At 42.1% G+C, this 22082-nt stretch overlaps 1 protein-coding gene across 3 annotated transcripts in view; it reads right to left on the bottom strand.

Moving 5' to 3' along the window:
- The window catches only part of plrdgb (PITP-less RdgB-like protein), a 242799-nt gene that overhangs the window by 64377 nt on the left and 156340 nt on the right, over positions 1-22082 (bottom strand). For all 3 annotated transcript variants that reach the window (XM_058757938.1, XM_058757937.1, XM_058757939.1), the window contains 2 exons: positions 13334-13456; positions 11799-11986 (listed from right to left, as the gene is read on the bottom strand). In XM_058757938.1, the coding sequence (XP_058613921.1) occupies positions 11799-11986; positions 13334-13456 (311 nt within the window). The remainder of the gene's footprint in view (positions 1-11798; positions 11987-13333; positions 13457-22082) is intronic.

The following is a 22082-nucleotide window of genomic DNA, read 5'->3' as shown; positions in this document are numbered from 1 at the left end:
GCTATTGAACCTCTCCTTTGTAAACTGAGAGAGAAGTTAATGGGGTTACAGATAAATGCTTTAAATTGTAATGACTGTGTAAAAGTCTCGGCATATGCTGATGATATCACTGTTATTTTAAGAACTGAAAACGATGTTCAAGTTATTATAGATATTTTGAAGAGCTATGGGAAAGCTTCAACTGCCAAAGTAAATTGGGACAAAAGTGATGCCCTATGGTGTGGTTTAGTTTCTAGTAGTCCGAGACTCCCAGGTAGATTACAGTGGGGTTTTTCTGGGCTAAAGTATCTGGGGGTATTCTTAGGAAAAGAAGAATTTAAGAGGCTCAATTGGGAGGGTTTGGTGGACAAGGTGCGTGCTCGGTTGTCTCGCTGGCATTGGCTGCTCCCCCAGCTATCGTACAGGGGAAGGGTTCTAGTCTGCAACAATCTGGTAGCCTCATCTTTGTGGCATAAAATGACTGTCTTAGAACCTCCTAAGGAACTGGTGGAAAATGTTCAAAAGCATCTAGTGAATTTTTTCTGGTCTGGTCAACATTGGCTAAAAGCATCTGTGTTATATCTGCCCAGACAAGAAGGAGGTCATGGATTGGTGGACATTAATAGCAGAATAAAAGCTTTTCGACTACAGACAGCAAAAAGGCTACTTTATGGAAAAGATGTAAGCTGGGCTGGAGTAGCTTGTTCCCTTCTAAGAAAGGCGGGCGGCATGGGGCTAGACCGGCACCTTTTCTTGATGGGCACTGAAAGTGTTGATTTATCTGGACTGACACCTTTTTATCGTTCAATGTTGAAAGCTTGGGAAATTTTAAGTAAGTCAAGAAACCTTAAAGATGTGCAAGGCCCTTGGATGAGAGAAGAACCTCTGTTGCATAATCCCATTGTGGACTTGGACATTTTAAAGTCAGCGTCAATGAGGATTGCTTTAAGGAATGCTGGAATTACAAAGATTGGACATTTAATAACAAAAAATGAATGGATGTCTGCTGAGATGCTGGCCGCAAAGCTGGGTGTGAGGTCAATTCGTTTGACGAGAGACTGTTGAATGATCTCCTTGAATGTTTACCTATGGATTTTAAAAATGGGTTGGAAGCAAATGAAGAAATGGATGTCTTTTTCCCCGAGCTAAAAATTGTGCCTGCTTTTGATGCTTTTGAAGAGAGGGAAGGTTGTTTGCTCAACTTCAGAACTCCTGAACTGGAACTTTTTAGTGAAACTGGGAAAAAAGCACTGTATATTACATGTGTCAAAGTCTCACATTTGAACTCTCTAAAGGGATTAAAAGAAACTAAATGGCAGGAGGTTTTTGGGTCGGAGACTTCCCCTAAAGGTAGCTGGAGGACCTACAAGCCTCCCATTGAGAAAAGGTCTGGAGACCTTCAGTGGAGAATTGTGCATGGTTTAATAGCTACAAACAGATACAGAGCACACCTTGATCCACAAGTAGGGGAGGAGTGTCCTTTTTGTGGGCAAATAGAAACTGTTTTTCATTTATTTCTTTACTGTGGTAGGCTTGAAGCTTTGCTATTTCAATTAGAAGAATGGTGTAGGATTTTAGGAGAGAATTTTTCACCTGTACTTTTTATTTATGGTCCTAAGTATAACAAAAACAAAAAGCAAAACCATGTGATGCTTAACTTTTTGTTTGGGCAGGCAAAAATGGCAATCTGGCTTTCACGTAAAGATAAATTAAATGGCATGGGGTCAACTAATGAAGTATCAATTTTAAAGGGTTTAATAAAATCAAGGTTAAAGGTGGAATATGCTTATTATCAACTGGTTAAAGATATTGAGACATTTAATTATACTTGGGGGGTGAACAAGTGTCTGTGTGAAATTGATACTGATGGTTTTTTGCAAATTTATGTTTGAGTTTTTTTTTTGTTGTTTGTTTGTGTTTTTTTTTTTTTTTTTTTGCCTGGTTTTAAGCTTTGGGGTTGTTTATTATGTAATTATATGTAATTTTGTTTATATGTAAATTTTAAGGAAAAGTGTAATTAAAGATTTGTTTAAAGTCAAAAGTCTCTCTCTCTCTCTCTCTCTCTCTCTCTCTCTCTCTCTTGAACTTTGGCTTCTTAGCCTCATTGATTGCGCTCCAAAGCACTCACAGCCTTAACATCAGGCAGTGACCTCCAGAACCACAAACACTTCATTTGAAACTTCGGGACTGCCAGAAACTTCCAAAGTTTAGTCTTCACGAACAGACTCTCATCGAAAAAGCTGAACACGTCACTCTCAAGGAACCAGGCAACAGCCAACCACCGGAGGGATTCCCTCCGTGACGTCGCACAACAACCGCATCCGCAGCCAATCAGAAGCGCCATGGTTGCCTCAGCCAGGAAGGAGAAACCAGCCGAAAGATCAGCTGTCAAATCAATCACAGGTAGCAAGCAAAATCTCTATATCTTGCTGGGAACTGGTCGAATTAATCTAAAGCCTTAACAATAAGCTAGAAGTTCTCTGCTTTTGTGATCTTACTCAGGTTATGTGTGTGTGTGTGTGTGTGTGTGTGGGTGTGTGTTTTAGTTTAGTTTACTGTACCTTAGAATAGCAAATAAACATCTGTGCCATTTATAAAGAATCCTTGTCTTGTGTCATGTGTTTTGAAGTCAAACTTTGCCCAGATCACGCTACGTTTGCTCAAAATTAACCTATACCAATTTTTATATTATTGTCGTTGGCCACAAAGTAATATAAACAGAATTGTTAAGATATACTGATTTTAACGCTCGCTGGACGAACCGTTGATAATGTATAAACTATGAATTTTGAATTAGGGTCAATTTAATCAAATCAATATCGATTCTTTAAGAATCGATTCTCCAAAAGAGCTAAATCCTAATAGTCCTTACACAGTGTATTTTTCTTAGTCAATTAAAAATAAGGGATAGATAAATAGATTCAATCATTCTGGCTCATTCTTTTTTAATTTTGTAACTTAAAAATGAATATGCTTGTGTATTTTAAGGAAGTGTTTCTATAAAAATGTAACCAAGAGTTTTGGCACCAGTCTTGAAATATTGATATTATTACAATGATTTCTGTGGTTTTATCAAATCAGATGGAATGTTTTAAAGTAAGGTAAACCAATTAAATCCATTAACAAAATTACAGAATTCATCAAATACATTTCTAATACTTGCTCATGTTTGTGCAGTTTTTACTTCACAATACAGCTCTGGAAAAAATTAAGGACCAGTGCTAGACTACCTCAAAAGTAATTGAGATCCAAAAATAACTACTGACCATGTCAAGAGTCGAAAAGAAAAGTTTCAAGTGAGGAAAAGAAGGGTTCAGTTCTGGCTTTACTGGCAGAGGAATACATTAAGCGTCAGGTTGCTTCCATCCTTAAAATTTCAAAGACAGCAGTTTATAAGAACAAGGTTAAGCTGCAGATATTGGGGACAAATCTACTGACTGGCAGAGGGCAAAAACAGCTCTCCACTAACAAGGATGGCTGCCAACTCATTTGAATGTCACTCAACAACCGTAGGATGACATCCAGTTGCCTACAAAAAGAATGGCAAACTGCAACTGGGGTGAATTGCACAGCAAGAACAGTTCAAAATGTCTCAAGGTTACATATGTAACCATGGTTCCCCGAAGGGAATGAGAAGCTGCGTCAAATGCTTTGGGAATGCCCTGGCGAGACCATGTTCTGAAGCATGTGTGAAATCAATCCAATAGAGAAGCAAGACCTCACGAGCAGGGTGACGTGAGCAACCAGGAAGCTTAAAGGCACATCCAGCAAGTGCACATGTTAGCTTTTACGGAAGCGAGCGCTTGCAGGGAGTATGGCAAGGAGATGCAGCATCTTGTTCCCTTCGGGGAACCATGGTTACATATGTAACTTGAGACGTTCCCCTTCAGGAACTCGAGCTGTGTCGAACGCTTTGGGAACGAGAATACCCACTGCGCCATACAAGCAAGTCCCCTGTCTGGTGTGTATCTGGCGAGCACATCAGGACGAGACAACTTGGGACCCAGGGGTAGATGTCAGGTCCAGACTGTAGAAACAGGTGAATGTGTGCGGAGAGGACCAGCCTGCCACAGCACAGACATCTTAAAGGGTCATGCCCACTGATAAGGCCTTGGAGGCCGCCATACCCCTAGTCGAGTGCGCTCTGACCCCTATAGGTGACTGAAGGCCAGAGGACTCATAGGCCAGTGTGATGGTCTCAACCACCCATCGACTCAGGGTTTGCTTAGTCGCTGGAACCCCTTTCTTAGGTGGACCAAAGCAAACGAATAACTGATCTGCCTTATGCTACTGGGCAGTTCTGTGAAAGCACTGCTCTGCTCGCACTGAACAGAACAGATTGAGTCTTTCCTGGCCTGCTTCCTGGAAGGGAGGAGGACAAAAGCCTTGCAGTACAATGGGACCCGGCGCGGAAGTGGGCACTTTAGGGACATACCTGGGTTTCGGGTAAAGAAATGTCCTAGCCATGCCCGGGGCGAGCTACACAATACAGCAAGTGCCTGAAGGTCCCCTATTCTCTTCAGTGAGGATATAGCGAGTAAGAATATCGTCTTAAGCATGTGGAGCTTATCAGAGATATCTTCAATTGGTTCGAAGGGAGCTTTGCACAGAGCCTCCAGAACCACTGCCAGGTCCCATGAGAGTACTGGCCTCAGCCTCCTGGTGCCACGGAGGAAAAGTGTAACTAGCGGGTGTCTTCCCACTGACTGACCACCCTTAAGGGTGTGGTAAGCAGCTATGGGTGCCACGTAAACCTTCAGAATGGAGGGAGATAACCCTGCGGAGAATCGCTCCTGCAGAAACTCCAGAACTGAACCAACTGGGCAGTTGACTGGGTCTTGCAGTCGCTGTCCACACCAAAGAGTGAAAAGTTTCCACTTCAAGGCATACAGTTTCCTCGTGGCGGGAGCTCTGGACTGGAGTATGGTCTCAACAACCTCAGTTGAGAGACCGGATGCTATGAGCTGTGCCCCCTCAGGGGCCACGGCCACAACTTCCATAACTCCGGGGCGGGGGTGAAGGATGGTGCCCCCCCACCTGAGAGAGGAGGTCCCTCCTGATCGGAATCTCGAGGAGGGACACAAGGTCCGAGAACCATACTTGGGCCGGCCAAAACGGGGCTACTAGCAGAAGACGGACCCCGTCCTGGCGAACTCTCTCCAGAACTACCGGGAGCAGAGCGATCGGGGGAAATGCGTGCAGACGAAGCCTCGGCCACGTCTGTACCATGGCATCCAGCCCAAGCAGAGCTGGATGCGTGAGGGAGAATCAGAGCGGACAGTGTGTTGTTTCCTGCGACGCGAATAGATCCACTTCTGCCTAGCCAAACTGGTCCACCACTGTGCCTGCATTGTTGTCGAATCCCAAACCACGCCCAGATAACTGGTTCTCTGTGGTGGAGAAAGCACACTTTTCTTGCCGTTTAGCCATAACCCCAGCTCTTTCATATGGGCGAGGACGACATCTCGATGCCGGGCCGCCATCTGCTCTAACTGAGCTAATATCAATCAATCGTCTATATAATTCAGTATGCGGATGCCCTGTAGTCGCAACGAAGCCAAGGCAGCATCCACACACTTCGTGAAAGTGCGGGTTGAGAGTTACAGGCCGAACGGAAGAACCCGATACTGGTATGCTTCGCCCTTCGCTTTTTCCTCAGGAACTTCCTGTGTTGAGGAAGGATGGATACATGGAAGTGTGCGTCCTTGAGATCTATCGTGACAAACCAGTCCTCGGACCTGATTTGAGACACAATCTGTTTGATAGTAAGCATCTTGAACTGAAATCGTTTGATAGCACGGTTCAGTAGACACAGATCTATGATCGGACGCAACCCCCCATCCTTCTTCGGGACAATGAAGTAACGGGTGTAGAACCCTGATTCTCTTGAGAATCTATAGCCTATAGCCTCCTTCCTCAAGAGAGTTTCTACTTCTTGTCCTGCTCGGGGCCCACTAATGTAGGAATAACCCCATTGAACTGCGGTGGATGAGAACCGAGCTGAATTCTGTAACATCTCTCTACAGTGTGCAGGACCCATTGTGAGACATTTGGCAGAAGTTTCCATGCTGTGAGAAAGTCTACTTAGGGAACCAGTCTCTCAAGACTGGCCTCTGGTGTCACTAGAGGAGCCACTTCGGTGCCCTGAAGCGGATGACTGGCAGGGAATGACCGACCTGACTGCTCTAGCGCCCTCAACTGAGGGGACGAGCTTTCCCGTGCCGTACCGTCACCAGGCGGCAGCTGGGAAATTCGCTCATCTGAGCCCTGAAACACCGGGGGTGGCAGGGGTAATATATATATAATACAGATAAACAAATGATAAAGCTTGGCATATTGAATGTTAGATCTCTTTCTACAAAAGCACTGATAAATGATATGATCACTGACCATAAACTGGATGTGCTTTGTTTGACAGAAACCTAGCTAAAACCAGATGATTACATTACTTTAAATGAGTCTACCCCCCAAGATTACTGTTACAAACATGAGCCGTCCAAAAGGTAAAGGGGGAGATGTTGCTACAATTTATAGAAATATTTTTAGTATTTCTCGGATGCGTGAGGGAGAATCAGAGCGGACAGTGTGTCGTTTCCTGCGACGCGAATAGATCCACTTCTGCCTAGCCAAACTGGTCCACCACTGTGCCTGGATTGTTGTCGAATCCCAAACCACGCCCAGATATCTGGTTCTCTGTGGTGGAGAAAGCACACTTTTCTTGCCGTTTAGCCATAACCCCAGCTCTTTCATATGGGCGAGGACGACATCTCGATGCCGGGCCGCCATCTGCTCTAACTGAGCTAATATCAATCAATTGTCTATATAATTCAGTATGCGGATGCCCTGTAGTCGCAACGGAGCCAAGGCAGCATCCACACACTTCGTGAAAGTGCGGGGTGAGAGTGACAGGCCGAACGGAAGAACCCGATACTGGTATGCTTCGCCCCCAAAATCAAACCTCAGGAACTTCCTGTGTTGAGGAAGGATGGATACATGGAATATGTGCTTTGTTTGACAGAAACCTAGCTAAAACCAGATGATTACATTACTTTAAATGAGTCTACCCCCCAAGATTACTGTTGCAAACATGAGCCGTGTCCAAAAGGTAAAGGGGGAGATGTTGCTACAATTTATAGAAATATTTTTAGTATTTCTCAGAGGTCGGGTTTCAAGTATAATTTGTTTGAAGTAATGTTGCTTCATATAACGTTATCCAAAGAAACAAGTGTTAATGATAAATCCCCTGTGATGTTTGTACTGGCTACAGTATACATGGCACCATACAGGCTTTATTAAAGAATTTGCTGATTTTCTATCTGAGTTAGTGCTGGCTGCAAATAAAGTCCTAATTGTTGGTTATTTTAATATCCATGTTGATAATGAAAAAGATTTGTTGGGATCAGCATTTATAGACATTCTAAACTCTATTGGTGTTAAACAACACGTGTCAGGACCTACTCATTTTCGAAATCATACACTAGATTTAATACTGTTGCATGGAATTCAGTGGCATTGAAATTTTGCAGCGGAGCTATGATATCTCAGATCATTATCTAGTTTTGTATATATTCCATATAGCTAAAGCTGTAACGCCAACTCCTTTTTACAAATATGGTAGAACCATCACCTCGACCAGACAGATATCAAAAACTGGATGACTAGCAATTTCTTACTACTAAATTCGGAAAAAAAAAACTGTTAATTATTGGACCAAAAACTTTTGCTTGTAATAACCTAGATCACTGTATAATACTTGATGGCTGCTCTGTAAATTCTTTGTCATCAGTTAGGAACCTAGGCATACTTTCTGATAGCAATCTTTCCTTTGAAAAACATGTTTCTAGCATTTGTAAAACTGCATTTTTCCATCTTAAAAATATATCTAAATTACGACCTATGCTCTCAATGTCAAATGCAGAAATATTAATTCATGCATTCATGACCTCAAGGCTAGATTATTGTAATGCTTTATTGGGTGGTTGCTCTGCGCATTTAATAAACAAACTCCAGCTAGAGTTCTTACTAGAACCAGGAAGTATGACCATATTAGCCCAGTTCTGTCAACACTGCACTGGCTCCCTACACTCTCAGAAATAAAGGTACAAAAGCTGTCACTGGGGCTGTACCTTTCCAAAAGGTACACTTTTGTACCTATTAGGTTCAAATATGTACACTTTAAGTACTAATATGTACCTGTAAGGTACCAAAACTGACCCTTTAGGTACAAACATGTACCTTTTGAAAAGGTACCGCCCCAGTGACAGCTTTTGTACATTTATTTCTGAAAGTGTATTAAACATTGTATACATTTTAAGATCTTGCTAATTACCTATAAGGCCCTGAATAGTTTGGCACCTCAGTATTTTAGTGAGCTCTTGTCCCACTATAGCCCTTCACATCTGCTGCGATCTCAAAACTCTGGCCATTTGATAATACGTAGAATATCAAAATCAACTGCGGGTGGGAGATCGTTTTCTTATTTAGCGCCCAAACTCTGGAACAATCTACCTAACACTGTTCGGGAAGCAGACACACTCTGTCAGTTTAAATCTATGATATTTCCCCCTGTAAGAATTACAGAACCTCAGACACTTTGAACTTCTGAGATGGACAACACCAACACGGTGTATTAACATAAAGACATCTGTCTCCACATCCCACTGAGAGAAAATGCAGGAAAACGCCTCTCTCACATATGCATCAGTGCATTTCCAACCCCTTCCTTCCCCTCACCCATCCTTCCCTTCCCTCAACTCACTCAGAATGGTCAATAGTGGAATATAATGTTCTACATTAATGCAAGTGATATTAACAGTCATGTTTGGTATCATTTGACTTGTCTCAGGGCAACTGGTACAATGGTCTTATTCTTATAAGAAGTAAACTAAAATGTAATACAGATCCTAAGAGTTTAGAGAGATTTTGCATACTGTAGAGGGCAGGTCAGTTTCAAGTGGTTTCCATGCAAAATTACCTTTTGTCCCAAAAGGTGTTAACTCGTCAATGCAAATTCCAATCGTTAGCTCCTGTCTCCATCTCGGGGGATGTTGGTCTTGGTCTGGGGTACTTAAGGAAGTGTTGCAAAAGGATCAGGGCGATCTGTAGCCAGAAGCCCGTAGTGTGGTGTGTCTCGATACTTCACACTATGTATTTCTATAAAGTCAGGTATGCATCTTTTACTCGTAGATTTATCTTTGAGAATTCGATGTTTTGTATTGATATGATTTGATATCTCTGAATTGGCTATGCAATTGACATAATACATATTTACCTGACTGATAATAAATTGTTACATTTGATCTTATTCTGTTTTACTCTGTAATTATTGACTCTAGTAGAATACGTTGTATCCTTGTTAGAGACATGAGCACCTGAATGAACGAGTAAATATAAAGTAAAGAGTCACCAGAATAATCAAATATCAGATGAATACTAATTAGAAATAGACAAACAACCAATTTGCATTTCAACCTAAATTCGAGGTTATAATAAAATGGAGTCAGATTAGATATTAAAATGGAGTCAGATTTGAAGTTAACCTAGACTGAATAACTTTGCGCGCTGAAAAGGCCGAACACGCAGGAAACCTTCACCCACGATTGGATACCGTCCTTGGACCAAATTCGTGGACCTTACACCCCCATTTTAAATTCTTATTATCCAATGAAAGGTTGTTACGTGGGTGTGTGGTTGTGGCATCGGCAAAGGCAAACATAAACGAATGATGAAAGGACAAATAGCTTCAACTCACTTTTCCCTTTAATCAACGTAAATCACGGACAAACATACAGGGAGAACTGAGGACATTTATAGGAGGGAGAACAAGAAGAGCAAACAAGGTAATTAAACTCAGGTGGGGACAATCACAGAATTAACAAGAAACGGAAACTAACCAAATAAGGAAAACGGGGATTCAGACAGGCAGACATGTAACAGTATCTCCCCCTCCCGGTAGGCGCGTCCCGCGCCGTAACAGTACCAATGGGGGGGGGGGGGCCCTGGATGCCGGTGCAGGACGGAGGTACCGGATACTGAGGAGGCATCCAGGGCGGATCAGGGGACTCCGGCGGCCATGGCGGGTCAGGAGATTTGGAAGGCCAAGGCGGGTCAGGAGATTTGGAAGGCCAAGGCGGGTCAGGAGGCTTGGGAGGCCAAGGAGGAGCAGGGAGCTCGGGCGCCCATGGAGGATCCAGGAGCTTGGGCGCCCAAGACGGAGCAGGACACGAGGGGAATAGACCCCCAAAAAATGTTAAGGCTGAAATTAGGGGCTTTCAATGTTTGTTTGGACTCTTAGGGGCGCTCGGACAGCGCGGACTCTTGGGGGCGCCTTCTTGGCGCAGGCACAGGGGGGCGCTCTTGAAGCGCAGACTTTTGAATGCGCTCGAGCTGCGCGGAACTAGGGAGGCGCCTTCTTGGCGCAGGCACAGGTTGGCGCTCTTGAAGCGTGGACTCTTGAAGGCGCTCGGGCGGCGCGGAACTAGGGAGGCGCTTTCTTGGCGCAGGCACAGGGTGGCGCTCTTGAAGCGCGGACTCTTGAATGTGCTCGGGCGGCGCAGAACTAGGGAGGCGCCTTCTTGGCGCAGGTACATGGTGGCGCTCTTGAAGCGTGGACTCTTGAAGGCGCTCGGGCGGCACGGAACTAGGGAGGCGCTTTCTTGGCGCAGGCACAGGGTGGCGCTCTTGAAGCGCGGACTCTTGAATGCGCTTGGGCGGCGCGGAGCTGAACGGAACCAGCGGAGGCGAAGGTGAGCTGGACGGGGCCAGCGGAGGCGAAGGTGAGCTGGACGGGACCAGCGGAGGCACAGGTGAGCTGGACAGGACCAGCGGGCTTGCCATACTTTCAGGCGGGCTTGCCGCACTCACTGTTGGCGGGATGGCCGCACTCTCTGTCGGCGGGTTAGCTGCGGTGGGAATTCGTGGATCGCAGATGGTGCCTGGTGAGGAAGAGTCGGGGATGATGGTTGGCGTGGGGGAGCCGCAGCAGGCACGCTAGTTCCGGCTCGGGCCCGGACCACGGGAGGTCCACGGGATGGTGGAAAGTGGCCCCGAGCCGGAACATTCCGATGATGGTGGAGTCCGGTAACGTCGCTGCCGCGGCGAGTTCGCAGAACTCACACGCGAACTTATAAAAGGGGAGATTTAGGAAGGTTAGGGCAGCGACTGTTTCCACGAAGTCCATCTCTGTTACGGTCCGTGATTCTGTTACGTGGGTGTGTGGTTGTGGCATCGGCAAAGGCAAACATAAACGAATGATGAGAGGACAAATAGCTTCAACTCACTTTTCCCTTTAATCAACGTAAATCACGGACAAACATACAGGGAGAACTGAGGACATTTATAGGAGGGAGAACAAGAAGAGCAAACAAGGTAATAAAACTCAGGTGGGGACAATCACAGATAATTAACAAGAAACGTAAACTAACCAAATAAGGAAAACGGGGATTCAGACAGGCAGACATGTAACAAAGGTAAGATTTTTGTGAATTTTTTTAAATAAAAGATCAAACGGATTAACAATGCAGATTCATTTTCACAGCCGCCTTTGATCGTATTTACCAAGGGTGCCGATATTTTTGGCCATGACTGTATAATATATATATATATATTATATTGTTTATATATGTAATTTCTAGTTTTTCATATTAGATCTTAGAAATGCACCTGCCATGTGCTCCAGGGCATGGCACAAATTAACATATTTGTTCCAACTAAATTAGTGAAAAGATTTAAAGTACATCTATGTTTATCATAGACCTATGATGGGAATGGGTTGCACAATGACACATGTCAGTGAAGGAATGGGCAAACCCATATCTCACCTGCTGATAAAAACGTCACGCTGACCACTGGCCACGTCTGCATCACACGAGTCACTTTGCTTACGTATGAGTGGATGGCAGACTCCAGACAGTGCATCACATGGGATTGACACATCAATGTTGCTCTTACTCAGGCGCTTGCTGGCTCGGAGAGTGGGGCTCAGAGAGCTCACCACACCTGGCTTTTCCTGGGGAAAAAAAACACTGTATCCAAAATCAGTTGTACAGCCAGAAGTGTATGTTCCTCATTATCAAATTTTCATAGCTGTGGGTGTCACCTTGCTTCCTTATTATTATTTTTTTCCCCCTTTAGGTTAAAGTTCCCACCATCGAATCTGTTTTCATATTCACAAACGGCCTCTAGAAACACTATACTGCCAAACACAAAGTTATGTTAAATTGTAAATGAAATACAGTACATTGCAACAGCAGTATAAATCCCATAAATTTTCACGAAATTGAAACCCCTAGACCTTTCAAGATGAATCTACCATGAACTCTGTGGTCCTTAAGTGAGGATATATGCTTCTATAGATGCCACAAATTATGTGTGATTTCAATGTAAATTCTTAAAAAAGTGTGTTTAATAACCAAATTCCCATAACTGTTTATAACTACATTACCCATAATCAGATAACCCATACCCATATATATACATATTTTCTGTTAACTGACAGTTCAAAGACTTTCAAAATATTCATTTTGTACCATTGTTTCTGTCTTCATATTTCCTCTGTTTATTTCCTGTTCTCTTGGTTTCCTTGGTTCTGGTATATGCTGTGTATTTGTAATAAATTGCATCTGGGAGTTACTCTTTTGGTTTATCTTGTTGTTTCATTTAAAAAAATAACCTACAATTAGATCATCAATTTCACTCCTTTCACCCCAGCACACCCCATTTTTTGTCTTTTTTTTTTTTTTTGCTCCCAATTGTTTTCTCCTAATTCATTTCTTCCATCTGTCTCCAAGGCTGCTGTAAAAGTAACTGGGTAATGTGTTGGGGTTCTGGGATATTAACTCTTCAACAATGCACCTCAAGCAACATAGACACGTGTAACAAAGTGACTCATTGACCCCTAAACTGGGTTGTCTGCCTCTCTTCCACTGTTGCTGAGGCATCTGCTCATCAGCTGATGTGCCATGTGGTGTTCCTTTATCACACTCTGACACTGCACAGGTGACTGAGCTTTTATTAAACCATCAGCACCAAGAAGCACAGATAGACATGGTCACACACTGGGTAAAAATTTAACTCTGGACAGAAGAAAAATAATATGGGTTGAAATAACATGAAGACAGACAAATTTTCAGAAACAAATCCTTAAAGACAGGGAGACTAGAATGGGGGGGGGGGGAAATCCCTATGACATTTAGACATGAAAACGGATAAAAAGCTTTGAAGGACAGAGATGTGATGGATTCACTCAAGCAGACATGGATTTATGTCAGATAAGGACAGAATGACAGTCAGCTCTAAACGGAATTGAAAGGCAGGGGTTCAGGGTGGTTTTGTGTGTGTGTATGTTCATCTGCACCTTTAGACTCTCTGTACTGTTGTTCGTGCTGCCACCCTCAGGGCTTCTGTGTTGCTTGTCGCCACTGAAACACAAGGCGTCAAAACAAAGAACCCCACCAACACAATCTGCCACCAGGCACACCTGAAACAAGCACACAGCACAATATAAGCAGCAGAGAGACAACCTATATTCCCATTTAATCATTATACTTCTAAAACATTTAAACAATGTTTGTGATGTTTTCTACATTTCCTATTTTAAGAAAAACTTAAATATATTTTAAAGGAATAATCCACACAAAAATTTAAATTTGCTGAAAATTTTCTCATTATCAGGCTATCAAAGATGTACCAAATTCCCTTGTAGTTAAGGTCTGTGCTGATGCACAAACGCAAGATTTGGCCGCCATTTTGCCAACGAGGTTGAGTGGAGATGCTTTAGCTTACTGGCTCTCCCTGTCTCCTGACATACAACAGAACTATGAACTGTGTTGCTGCATTAAATTAAGTTTTTGGGAGGAAACAATTTTTGCTGCATTTTCAAACTTTTGGGAGTGCCTGACCACATATGCCCAAAGAATTTGCTGAAAATGTACTCATCATCAAGCTAACAAAGAGTTTATTTCTTAGTCAGAACAGATTCACAAAAATTTTGCTTTGCATCATTTGCTCACCAATGAATCCATCGATAGGGCGTTTTAACTATAAGCCATTGCTTCTGGCCAAAATATGAGTCCATATTCCATAATAGTGTAACCTTATGTTGAATTCATTATTTAATTTCACTTTTTGTCAATTCATGGTTTAGAAAGATATTTTGTGTGCCTGCCCCTTTACGGCAGAGCGTGCTTGGGAATAGCAGAAAAAATGCAAAAGAGACTGGAGCATTAGCAGCGGAAAATAAAGGTTACAGACTGGCAACAGTTTATAGAAGTTTCTCTGCTAAAGCATTCAACTAAGACAGCGCATTTTTTATTGCACTCTGAAGCATTCTGGTGAGTGCACAGTAACCAGTCGTCAGGTTTAATTGAAGTGAATGACTTTACCACTCGCTTCGTTACATGTTAAACAGCAACTACTTAGCAAAAATGTCTACCAATTCTCGCATGCTTCCCGCATGTGCTTCATCCCCTAATGAGAGTGACGATGACAAATCTGCACCTACAGCGGAACGCAGAGAGCATGCGACTTCTGCAAATCGCACTACAAGATTGCTGCACTTTAAAGTCAATCTTCCACATGTTTTCATGGAGATGGTAGGGTTTCAGACATTTTTTCTTTATGGAAAGCCCATTTAGAGCTTGCAGTTAAGGCCTGTGCTGATGCACAAATGCAAGATTTGGCCGCCATTTTGTCTACGAGGTTGAGTGGTGATGCTTTAACGTACTGGCTCTCCCTGTCTGCAGCTGAGATCACAAGACTGGTTTTGGAAGCATTTCCAAATTATGGTGAGTCTGTAATTGTCATGGAAAGATTTAGATGGTTCGTAGCTGGTCTTGACCCTGTTCTCCAAGCAAAATGTCATGAACATGGTGCTATTAGCCTAGAGCAGTGGTTCCCAACCTTTTTTTTCATAGGCCCTCCCTACATACACATATGGTAATCATATATACAGGTGCTGGTCATATAATTAGAATATCATCAAAAAGTTGATTTATTTCACTAATTCCATTCAAAAAGTGAAACTTGTATATTATATTCATTCATTACACACAGACTGATATATTTCAAATGTTTATTTCTTTTAATTTTGATGATTAGAGCTTACAGCTCATGAAAGTCAAAAATCAGTATCTCAAAATATTAGAATATTTACATTTTAGTTTGAATAAATGACCCTCCCCCTACAGTATAAATTCTGGGTATCTATTGTTCTTTGAAACCACAATAATGGGGAAGACTGCTGACTTGGCAATGATCCAGAAGACACATTGACACCCTCCACAAAGAGGGTAAGTCACAGAAGGTCATTACTGAAAGGTGTGGCTGTTTACAGAGTGCTGTATCAAAACATATTGAATGCAAAGTTGACTGGAAGGAAGAATTTGGGTAGGAAAAGGTGCACAAGCAACAGGGATGACCGCAAGCTTGAGAATACAGTCAAGCAAAGCCGATTCAAACACTTGTGAGAGCTTGACAAGGAGAGAACTGAAGCTGGAGTCAGTGCATCAAGAGTCACCACGCTAAGACATCTTCAGGAAAAGGGCTACCAAGCCACTTCTGAACCAGAGACAACGTCAGAAGCATCTTACCTGGGCTGTGGAGAAAAAGAACTGGACTGTTGCTCAGTGGTCCAAAGTCCTCTTTTCAGATGAAAGTAAATTTTACATTTCATTTGGAAATCAAGGTCCCAGAGTCTGAAGGAAGAGTGGAGAGGCACATAATCCATGTTGCTTGAAGTCCAGTGTGAAGTTTCCACAGTCAGTGATGATTTGGGCTGCCATGTCATCTGCTGGTGTTGGTCCACTGTGTTTTCTGATGTCCACAGTCAACGCAGCCATCTACCAGGAAATTTTAGAGCACTTCATGCTTCCTTCTGTTGACAAGCTTTATGGAGATGCTGATTTCATTTTCCAGCAGGACTTGGCACCTGCCCACACTGCCAAAGGTACCAAAAGCTGGTTCAATGACCATAGTGTTACTGTGCTTGATTGGCCAGCAAACTCGCTTGACCTGAACCCCATAGAGAATCTATGGGGTATTGTCAAGAGGAAGATGAGAGACACCAGACCCAACAATGCAGATGAGCTGAAGGCCACTATCAGAGCAACCTGGGCTCTCATAACACCTGAGCAGTGCCACAGACTGATCGACTCCATGCCACGCCGCATTGCTGCAGTAATTCAGGCAAAAGGAGCCCCAACTAAGTATTGAGTGCTGTACATGCTCATACTTTTCATTTTCATACTTTTCAGTTGGCCAAGATTTCTAAAAATCCTTTCTTTGTATTGGTCTTAAGTAATATTCTAATATTTTGAGATACTGATTTTTGACTTTCATGAGCTGTAAGCTCTAATCATCAAAATTAAAAGAAATAAACATTTGAAATATATCAGTCTGTGTGTAATGAATGAATATAATATACAAGTTTCACTTTTTGAATGGAATTAGTGAAATAAATCAACTTTTTGATGATATTCTAATTATATAACCAGCACCTGTATATGCAATAATAATTTTTTTTTTTTTTTTGTCTCTTAGAAATGTACATTTGACATTGAGTTGACAGTAGTAGGATAGTTTGAGTTAGGATGCAAATGTAAATTTGTTCATTATCAAAATCAGTAAAAATTGCAACAACCTCCTTTTTTATTTGGTGAAATTAAATTTTATTTGGTGACTGTCTGAGTTTTATTAATTACATTCCATTACTCCTTTAATACATGTATACATTAATATAATACATTTGATATAAATACCCCACATTTCTGCCACAATACCATGGTGCAGTTAATGTTACTACAGTAAATCCATAGTAAACGATGGCGATTTGTAGATTGAAAAGCCTTCTGACTGGCGTTGCACAAAGTGCTTTTCTGCTGTTTGTCAGCGCTGTTTTATCTGATGTGAAGGCTCTCAGGATGGAAATGAGTCAACTGAAGAGGCAACACGCTTCCTCCAGACAGAGAGACTACTCACCTGAATGCGGTAGAGACAAGCATTGTTACTCTTTACTCTCATCTCCTTGAGGATACCCATTATCACATGCATCTTCTCCACATCTTCAAGATGAGCTTTACTCCATCTACCGAGACAGTGAAAGACGTCGAGGCTAAGGAGATTGTCACATGAGCCCATCTCCACATCATCAAGATCACCACATCAGCGCTTCTCCACATCATCGAGATGATTATGTTAGCCCACCTCAACGTCATCTAGATCGTCACATCAGCCCACCTCCACCTCATTGTGTTCATCACGTTAGCCCACCTCAACCTCATTGAGATCGTCACGCCAGCCTGTCTCCACATTATGCTGCTCAACATGTCAGCCTTACTTCTCTTCGTCGCAACCAATGTGTCAGCTCAACCTCAACTCACCATGATCGTTATGGCCATCCAACCACTAATCATCAATTGCATCATGCTTTCCATCATCAGGATTGTCATACGAAAGAATGGCCCTCCAACAAGTTCACTGGCGAGAGAAATGGCCTACTATCTTCTATCGACCATCTACCCTAGTCTGGTGATCATCATGTCAGTTTCGTCGATGAACCTGGGAAATGGCTAGTAGCAGATACTGTGGGCCAGGTATCTGCTAAGCCTATCCAGAAATCCTTTCTCTTGGCAAAATCAGTGACTGATGACTATCTTGACGCTCTGGGTATGTTGCCTATTACTATTAGGCTAGGTGAGGAAGTGTTCTCAGATGATGTTCAGATCATTTGGGTGGGATTTTCTTAGCAAACATCATGCTGCAATTGGCCTTAGAGAGAATCATTTAAAATTGTGGAACTGGACTGTTCCTCTCTTGCATTCGCAGGAAATAGTCCTTCTTAGGGGTAGTGCTGTGACTTTAGAGCCCATTCTTTTCTTTTCTTTTTTTTTTTTTGCCTTTATTTAACCAGGAGAGAACCTCACTGAGATTAAAAATCTCTTTTCCAGGAGTGTCCTGGCCAAGATAGGCGGCCCAGTTATACAAATACATGTACGACAAAGAACAATACATCACAACAATAAAATATTACGGCATTAGAAGCATTTGCAAATCATTAAATCATTTTCTATTGCACGCAAAAGTGTTTTTAATTTACAAGGAGACACCAACTGATTTAGCCGCAGTTTCATTTGAAGAGAATTCCAGTCTGACGGTGCAGCATATTCAAATGCAATTTTACCTAAATTAGTTCGTGCTGAAGGTACATGAAGATTGTAAAAAGATTGGGAACGCAATGAATAATTAACAACTACTTTTTGGTGAATCAAACAACAGAGATAGGATGGCAAAAAACCCAGAATAGCTTTGTAAATCAGTATATACCAATGCATTTTCCTTCGAACAGCAAGTGAAGACCAGGCAACTCTATTATAAAGTATACAATGATGTGTAGAAAATTTACAATCCGTAATAAATCTTAAAGCACCATGATATACAGCTTCCAAAGAGGCAAGAAGATAAGAAGAGGCATGCTGATACACCATATCCCCATAGTCAAGAATCAGTAAAAAACTTCCAGACCAACCTGATCTCACAGAATTCCGTGTAATGTTCACGGACTTAATTAACCCCGAATCTGTGGTGGCATCACGGAATCGCCGAAAATTCCGTGATGGGCTCACAGAAGGCATCAGCCGTGGTCCATGCACGGATTCACTGGTTCAACACCAGCGCTGCATCGGACCACGTAAAAAGAGTGACTCCGATGCAGTTATACTTTCACTGGAGTACCTGACCCCACCCCTACCCTAAACCTACCCAGTTCTGAACAATAATGATGATGATAAGTTTCCCAGTATCGCGTCGGCATATTGATGCTAAGGGTTTCCGTGCGTGGAGCACGGCTGATGCCTGTCACTGACTTACATTGGTATCACTTCTGTGAGCCCATCACAGATTTTTTTCTGTGAGCCCATCACGGAATTTTCGGCGATTCCGTGATGCCACCACAGATTCAGAGGTTAATTAAGTCCGTGAACATTACACGGAATTCTGTGAGATCATGTTGTCCAGACACAAGCCTCTTCCTTGCATTAAATGAAAAGCAAGACTTATTTCTGAAATAAAATTCTAGCCGCTTCTTCAACTTTAATCGCAAATAATTGATATATGTATTAAAACGCAGTGTATCGTCAATTATGATGCCCATGTACTTATACTCTGACACTAATGCGATCAGTTTCCCTTGCAAAGTTCGGAGAACGACAGGACTATCCAAAGAATTTCTAGAGTTTGATAACCACATAAATTTTGTTTTCTCAACATTTAAGACCAACTTTAAAGTAAAAAACCTTGCTTGAATAATATCAAACACTGATTGTAAGTCACCCAAAGCTTGTTGTTTTGTAGGAGCAGAGCAATAAATGACAGTGTCGTCTGCCTAAAAGTGGAACCTTGCATTATCAATGTTAACGTCTAAACAATTTATATATATATATAATAAATAAAAATGGCCCCAATACAGATCCTTGGGGGACTCCCATACCCACTTCCAATAAGTCTGATTTAATACCTTCCACTTGCACACATTGAGTTCTTCCCTTTAAATAAGTATTAAACCATGAGACTACATTGTCTGATAGACCAACACTTCTGAGCCTGTCTAACAAAATATTGTGGTTCACTGTATCAAATGCTTTTGCCTTTCTGATCATAACAGTACATTTGTTATGAAACTGTTTAAAATACAATCAATCAGGATTTAAGTTGGTTTGTCTGGCCTTAGCCCATGCAGCATCCCGCTCATGAATAAGGTCAGACAGTGCAGCTGAAAACCACGGATTATCCTGGCACTTAACTCTAAATTTTTTTAAAGGAGCATGCTTATTAATAATCAGAATGAAATTATCATAAAAATATTTCCAAGTACTTTCAATATCTGGGATTAACGTAATTTTTTCCCAATCAAATTGAGCAAGGTCTAATAAAAAACCTTGTATATTAAAGTATTTCATACAGCGTTTGGTAATAATTCGTGGTTTCTGCTTAGACATTTTTATATCTCTTGCTACTGCAACAACACAATGATCACTAATATCATTTGCAAATACGGAAGCTAGAGAATATTTATGAGGGGCATTTGTGTGTCATGATCCTCTCTGGAGCCAGGGAAACGAGGGATATAACCAAAACTGAAACTTTATTATAAACTCAGGAACACAGGAGACATGGGACATCCAAAAAGACAATTAACAGGGAAATGCAGGGCTTATAAACAGAACGAAATCAAACGAGGAGAACTGTAACAGGTGGGGAACAAATCAAACATGGCTGGAGACTAAAGAACTCATAATGACAGGAACAGGAACAAACCAAATATGGGCACGAGAGGAGGGGAAACACAAGACACAGGAGGATAGGACTGACATTGTGAGAACAAGATCTAATAATGTGGATCTGGAATCTGGAAACTTCAAGTTAGGTCTTGTTGGTGAATCTACCAATTGAAAAAGATTATAAGTATCACAAAATGCTTTGAAACCATCAGATCAATTTAAATTAAAATCACCCATTAATATCAATTCTTTATAATTCAAGGAGGCCAAAGAATTCGTCAAAGAGGTCAAAGTATTACTAGTAGCCGATGGAGGTCTATAAAAACCTACTATAGTGAGTTGACATGTCTTTGACACAGACAGATTAAGAGCTAATAATTCATGCTGTTTAGCTATCGATTCTGAAAGTAGCATGGTAGTCTCAAAGCATTCTTTAACGTAAATTACGACCCCCCTTTTGGTCTATCAGCTCTAAAAACATTATAACCGGTGATGCTGATCTCTTTGTCTAAAATAGTTTTGTTGAGCCAAGATTCTGATATTATTATAACATTTGTATTTCTTGCCCAGATATTAACCATATCCAATTTAGGTAACAAACTACGAATGTTAACATGAATAAAACCCAAGCCTGACCTAGATTTTAGTTCAGTTGGAGTAGAAAAAGTTGGAGCATATCTATTATATGGACCTGGATTTGGCAGTACATTTCCAGATATTAATAGCATAAGAAATATAAAGCTCTTACGTCTAGCAGATTTACTTACTACATCATTTCGGACCCACATGGAGAGAATAATTAATACAGTAGTTCTCTTCCTTAGTTAGCGCACACCTTATAAAATCTACATTTATAAAAATCAAAAGATACAACTTAAAACAATATTGTTTGAATGGAACAACGTCTGTAGACAGTCCGCTGCGTATCCAACTGTCGACATGTGCAGATGATAAATTGCACATTAAGGATGAATCGTAAACAGACCTACTGTCTCTGATGTGAACTTGGTTAGGCAACCAGATGAGTAGACCTGCTAAGAGCGTGCATGCAGTTATTAGGCGCCACATTATCCTCCAAAGTCCCCAGATGTAGAATTCGGATAAGGCCGTAGAACGAAGCAGTAGCTACGTGCCAAGAATCCTCCGGGGTTCTCTCACACGACCGTCTGTAGTCAACTCTTCAAACTTAAGTCGCCGAACCAATGAAAACACCCCAACAGCTAGGCAACAGCAAACGAGCCCTTACCAAGGGGCTCGAACCAAGAGCTGTAAAAGGTGCAATGCCGCCGTCACCGATGCTCAATCCGTGGACACCTGCAACAAACACGGATCTCGGGTCAAAGAGGTGCGATGCCGCCGTTACTGATACTCAATCCGTGGACACCTGCAACAAACTCAGATCTCAGGTCAAAGAGGTACGATGCCGCCGTCACTGATGCTCAATCCGTGAACACCTGCAGCAAACACGGATCTCTCCTGACCACGTAGGCTGTTCTCCCTTTAGCCCAGACTTAGATCCAGTGCTTGAGTGCGGTGCAACAGAATAGCCGTTACAAAGTCCGTATTCCAGACAAACAAAGTCAAAATGTTAAAAGACCAGCTCCAATCCCAAAGCAGTGAACTACTATCAGGCAGATTCAACGCGGTTCACAAACGCATCCACGCTGAGTAACCAGGTATCACGTTAAAGTGATTTTAGCGTTGAGAATCAAGTTAATCAAGTTAAAGTGATCAATAAACTTCCAAAACTGAACTTTAAAATAACAGTCCATTTAGAAGAAGATAAATAAAATGAAACAACAGTGCACAAACACCAACAGACTAACGAACCGC

This window comes from Onychostoma macrolepis, chromosome 21 (genome assembly GCF_012432095.1).
Source record: "Onychostoma macrolepis isolate SWU-2019 chromosome 21, ASM1243209v1, whole genome shotgun sequence".
Lineage (NCBI taxonomy): Eukaryota > Metazoa > Chordata > Actinopteri > Cypriniformes > Cyprinidae > Onychostoma > Onychostoma macrolepis.
The sequence above is the reverse complement of the archived record's forward strand: the minus strand, read 5'-3'. Positions and strand labels throughout refer to the sequence as shown.